We start from the raw sequence: 6,000 nt of genomic DNA, 5'->3' as shown, positions 1-6,000 counted from the left end.
AATGGTTTACTTTCCATAAAACATGCTGGACACTTGAAGTAAAATAATTTTATTTAAAAAAAAAAAAAAAAAAGGCGGGGGGGGGGTGTTTTTTTTCCTTAAAGTGCAGTCTCCAGCCGTGAGCTGCGGCGGAGTTTCTCCGGGTCTCCCCTCCCCACCCACCAGCCGCCGGCTGCCACGGGAGGAGTAAGAAGGGAAAGAGCCGGGGAAGTCCCGGGAGTCACCGCGCGGTGGCCCCGGGGGCGGGGAGCGGGTCAGGGCGCGGGGAGGGCGGGGCGGAGCGTGGGGGAAGGGGAGGACCGCGGAGGCCGGGGGAGACCCAGGATTGGAGCAGGAAGAAGCCAGGGCGCCGGAGCCTCGGGGAGGAGAGACGAGGGCGGGCTCCGAGGTCGGGTGGGAAAAGGAGAGGGCTCCGATTGGGGGGAGGGCGCCGAGGGGCGGGGGAAGGGGTGGGCCCCGGCTCTGGCGCTCGTTTTCTCCTCCCCTTCCCTTCGGGGAGCCAGGGCTGAGCGCCGGGCTTGGGGCGCCCCCTCGCCCCCGGCTGCCGCGCCGTTAGCTTCGGGGCGGGAATAGAGGAGGAGGAAGGAGAGGAAGAGGTGGGGGAGGGAGCCGGGGCGCCAGAGGGCCCTCCACCCCCCCACCCGCAGCCCCTGCCACCGCCGCGGCCGCCGCGGGTCCCGGGGCTCCGCCAGCTCCGCGCCGCCGCCCGCACTATGCATGCGGACCGCAGGCCGGGATGGAGAGCCGGGGAACGGTGAGAAGCCGGCGCAGGCTGTCGTCGCCTCCCCTGGTCCGGGTCCCTGCCCGGGCGGCCGCCCTTTCCCTCTCCCCCCCCGCGCCCCCCGCCTCCCCCTCTTCTCTCCCCCCCCCTCTCTTTCTCCTGCTCGTACTGGGGCTGCTGCTGGGAGACACCGGAGCCCAGCAAGGTGAGCCCGCCGGGGTGGGGGAGCCGGACGCGGGCTGGCGGGGGGGGGGGGGGGGGGGCCGGGCCGTGGGCCGTTCCCGAGGTTCCCAGGGAGACCCGCGTGATGTACCGCCCACTTCTCGGGGGAGCGGACCTCTAGCCGCCCGGGCTTCTGCTCCCGGAACTCGCCGCTCCGCATCCTCCGGCCGCGGGACTGGCGGCTGCCTCGGGATACTCTGCGCGGGGGCTCCGAGCCTTTCCCGGGTCCCGAACTCCGTCAGCCTGCGCGCGCCTTGCCCCGGCTTAAAGTGCGTAAGATAGAGAACCGGACGTCTCTAAGGACACCAGTTCCAGTTTCTGGGAAGTTCCCAGGCCTCTGGGTTAGGGAGCGGGGGCTGCCGGTCTCAGGACTGAATACATGCCGTCTTTAGGTAGGAGAGTGTGTTGTAGCTCTGGGTACTTATAGGTGACCCCCGCTTATTTAAACAACAACAACAACAACAACAAACTTTTAAAACCAACAAGCATTTATTCCCCCCCTCCTCCCCACTACCAGTAATAGTAACTAAGCATAGTCGGGCTACACAAATCCCCACTTTAGCTGCTTCCAAAAATAGGTGTCTTGAGTCCATCACGCCTCTGTCAGAAGATGGGTAGTAGCTCCTGCTGAGTTCTTAGAGTCGTAATTTCTTGGCTGTTTCTTGCAGGTAATGGGGGCTAATAGGGGTTAGTTAAGTTGGTTGGTTAAGTAATGATTCAGGAAGAAAAGGAAGGATGAACGTCTACTAATCCTTTTCTTTGCATAGGAAATTTAAAAGCTTTCAATAATAATAGTTTGAGTAATATTTGGGAGAAGGGAAGAAAAGAGAATAAATGTCAACCTTTAACTGGTGAAATGCAAGTCGTGATAACATTTAAAAATTGGGCTTCCTGAATATAAGGTTATGCTGTATGTGGGAATGCACCACATCAAACAGACCAAAAGAAGTTTTCTGTTAACAAGCGTTGTTTTCTTACCCAAGCTATTATTATGAGTCGTGGTTAAGTGACAGTGCTATATTGTTTTAATAAAGCTATATTCCACATTAAGAGGCTAAATCTTTCCCAAAAAGCAGCAAAGCATTTTTTTCCCCCTGCTTACAATCCTAAAGAAACCTATTTTGGGAGTATTCAAACTGTAATGAGAAACCTGCATAAAAGTTTGAAGGAATAATTAAAATATAAAAGAAAAAGTAAAGACTAACAATCTTTCCCTCAGTTAAAATGATACTATACCATATTTTGGTTTTATTTTTGAATGTTTACTATTAGTTGCAAAACAGTTCTCTACTGATTTTCCTGTTTCATTGTGGAGTGTGTAAGGTTTTTTGTATTGATTTCCATGTTTGAGGCCAGCTGTCATTTAAAAGTTATTTCTACTTGTTTATTTATTAGTGATATAGACAAGAATGACCATAATCAGGTTTTTATGGAGAGGATGAGATTTTGACAGTCATGGAATCAGTTAAGGAGCTCAAAATGAGCTTCAGAAAAGTTTTGTCTAGTCCTTTCAGTTTTATAATGAGAAACTGAAGCAAATAGGGTGAATGTGACAGAGTAAGGCCTATAAAGCATGTGACTTGCCCAGTGTTTCTTAGTTGTTAAGTATCAGAAATTATATTTAATCCTTAATCCTCTGACAGAGGCTCTTTCCATTATATCAAATGATCATAGAATCTAGAGCTGGAAAGTACATCTGAGATTGGCTAGTTCAGTCGTTTTATTTTATAGGTAAAATGAGGCTCAGGGACATTATGAGTCTATTGTAAGAAAAATATGCACTTAATAATATATAACAGAAATTTGCTCTCTAGAGAATTACCATATAGGTATTTTTGTACCAAATCTTGTGAGTATTTTTGTTTAGTCATTCAGTCTCATTCTAATCTCCGTGACCCCACTTGGGATTTTCTTAAAAGGCAAAGAGCTTGAAGTAGTTTGTCATTTTCTTTTCCAGCTCATTTTACAGATGAGGAAACTGAGGCAAACATGGTGAAGTGATTGCCCAGGCTCACACTGTTAGTGTCTGAGGCTGCATTTAAAGCCACAACTTCCTTTTTCCACACTTGGTTCTCTATCCACTGTACCACCTGGCTGCCCTCTTGTGATACGGGGTACCTGTATTTGAAATCTTGAAATATTGAGAAGTACTTATAACTTTGGCAAGTCTTTTATTTAATTTCCTTGTAAATCACCCATATAAAGTGAAGTGGTTGGAGGAGGTTCTCTCTAAGCCCTAATCTTTCTTATTTAAATAGATAATTGTCGTGTTAATAGGAATGCCAACATATAACAAATTTTTTTAGATTTCCCAATATAAATAAATAGCAGACATTCCCTCCCTTGATGAAATGTGATTTATTTAACTATCTGATCGTCTTTCCAGAAATGCTTCTAGGAGTAGAAAATAAACAAGAAAAATATTGAAGCAATGAAATGGAAAGCTATTGCTTTTTAAATTGAGTGGTTGGCCTGTGCAGTCAATTGCTAAATTTTGTTTCTATCTTCACAGTATCTCTTGAATTGACCCATCCTGAGTTGGTACATCACCTCTCAACTGGATTATTGCTCTTGGTTTCCCTGCCACAGTTTCTCTCCTTGCTAATCCATCTTCCACACAACTAACAAATTCCTTAAGTGCCCTCTGACTGTGCTACTTCCCTAACCTAAAAGGAGAAAATATAAACTCTTTAGATTTGACTTTTAAAGTCTTTCACAACTGGTCCTAAACTGTCTATCTCCTTCCTATACTCCATGATCAGCTAGATAACATTTTTGGCTGTTATATGTAGCACTCCATCTCTGATCTCTGTACATTTGCACTATTGGTTCCCCATGCTTCAAATGAGTTCTTCCTTATTTCTGTAATATAATTGGCAATGCTTCTGCAACATATAATTATTCTCTTTTTTCAGGAAGGAGATAAAGTATATACTACCTTTTATAAACCTTTCCTGATCCTCTCCCCCTAATTTCTTATTCCCTCTCTTGCTAACTGCCCTGTATTTAAGTACCTTGTATTTATTTTGTTCTCATTCTCTCTGTATTCTGTTAAGTACTTACAGAGTATAGTTCCCTTGTGGAATATAAACTTCTTGAATGCAAAGACTCTTTCAATTTTTTTCTTTGTATTTACATTCCCCAGTACATAGTAAGAACTTTATAAATGCTTTCTGATGACTACATTTTTGGATAGAAAAAATAAAAGCAGAATACACCTTGAACAAAGAAGACTGGACACACATTCAAGAGATTAAACTTCAGGAGGAAATGTATCCTAATTTATGATGAAATTTTCCAGGAATATAATCAGTGGGTAGTATGTGAGATCAAATAGAGGTATATGTTGATTGAATTTGATACCTACAAAGTCATCTCTTCTCAATCTGGGTTCATCAAGAGCTGAAAGTGACCACAAAAATTTTGTAATCCAAATGGACAGTTGAGAAAACTGAAATGACAACACAATGAGAAAGGAAAAAGGAAAAGTGAAGGTTGAGGACTTATTTGATTCAGTCTTTATTTGAGTATCTTATAGTTGGGAAGAACACAAACTAAAGACTGAAAAAGATCTTAGAGATTACATATTTTCATTTTCTGCTCCCCTCCCCCTCCATTTTACCGATGAAGAAACAAAAATCTAGAAAGTTTAAATAATTTGCCCAGTCACAGGCAACAAGTTGCAGAGCTAGAATTTGAAAGTGGGGTTTTTTGATTCTATATCCAGTATTTTTTCTATTATGAAATGCTGTTTCATAATCTCACTGAGTTCAATTAAGTATTTGCTATATTGGAATTAATGAACATGAAGAATAAATATAGGGGCAGGTAGGTTGCACAGTGGATAGAACACCAGCTCTGAAGTCAGGAGGACCTGAATTTCAATCTGGTCTTAGACACTTAACACTTCCTAGCTGTTTGACCCTGGGCAAGTCACTTAACCCCCGTTGCCTCAGCAAAAAAATAAGAAATAAATATAGACAAAATCCGTCAATGGTAATAAGATTTTAATGTGGTACTAGTGTGACTCATACTCCTACAGTCAAATGTTTTGAAAGGAAAAAACAGTTACTGAAAAAAATGAAATTGAATATAGATAGACTGAACCTATGCTATATACAGACTGGATTTATTTGGGGGAAAATACAATTTACATTAAAAAAAATTAACATGAATTTACATTGTACAGTAGTAGCTGGAGTTATATGAATTTGAATAAGAAGTTGAAGGCAAATCATTACCTCCTTTCAGTCTCAGAAAGCTTCAAATTCAGATTTGGTATGTATGTGCATAATACTTAGGAGACACTGTGCTCTTTTAGGGAATTTAAAACGAAATTACTTGCCCTCAAGGAGCTTATATTTTACATTTGTAAACATAAAAGGTTGAGATTTTAGAAAGTTTTAGAAAAAATACTCAAGAAAGTCCGGACTCCAAATAACAGTGGAACAAATTTGCACAGAAAATTGGAGGGTGATTAGTCAAAGGGGACAATGACGTATTTGCATATGTAAGGAGGTTTGTGGGTTCTGTTTTGGTTTTGTCCTTATAGATTATCTGTGCATACTTAGGTCTGCCTAGATGAGATTGGCAAGGAGCCGAGAATAGATAGTTCCACAGAGTCCTTCCCTTCTCTTTCTCCAAAAGAGACTTTAATTCCTGCCAAGAAGGGAGGCAGGAGGTTGACACCAAAGCCGGTCACTCTTCTCTCCTCAGAGAGAATTCTGGGCTAGAATTATATCTTTCTGTTTCACTAAATATTATTAGTCTAGGGAAAGCAATTTTTAGGTTCAAACTACATTCCTGATACTATTCCTTAGCCAGAGAGGAGATTCTCTGGCTATATATCTGAGGCTTGACCCCTGTCCTACCAGGTGCCAGTTCTACAACAAACTTACTCAAGCAGATAGCAAAACAGAAATCAGAAAATATACATAGGAAACTATATAGACAATATACAGTGAATGAGTTCTTTTGGGGAGTGAGGTAACTCAACCAGCAGAATCCCAGATCTTTCCCAAGGGAAAATTCCTTGAAGTTTCTAGTGTAGCAAGCTG

General features: G+C 43.1%; 1 protein-coding gene across 2 annotated transcripts in view; it reads left to right on the top strand.

The window, feature by feature from the left end:
- The first annotated feature begins 463 nt into the window (after positions 1-463).
- Positions 464-6,000, top strand: part of DCBLD2 (discoidin, CUB and LCCL domain containing 2) — a 97,379-nt gene continuing 91,842 nt past the window's right edge. Inside the window, exon 1 of one of the 2 annotated variants that reach the window (XM_031959553.1) lies at positions 464-754. In XM_031959553.1, coding sequence (XP_031815413.1) covers positions 718-754 — 37 coding nt within the window. In that variant the 5' untranslated portion in view covers positions 464-717. Of the gene's footprint in view, positions 927-6,000 lie in introns of both variants that reach the window. The other variant, XM_031959552.1, reaches the window with a different exon arrangement.

This window comes from Sarcophilus harrisii, chromosome 3 (genome assembly GCF_902635505.1).
Source record: "Sarcophilus harrisii chromosome 3, mSarHar1.11, whole genome shotgun sequence".
Taxonomy (NCBI): domain Eukaryota; kingdom Metazoa; phylum Chordata; class Mammalia; order Dasyuromorphia; family Dasyuridae; genus Sarcophilus; species Sarcophilus harrisii.
Note: the sequence above shows the minus strand (reverse complement) of the source record. Positions and strands in the feature narration are given on the sequence as shown.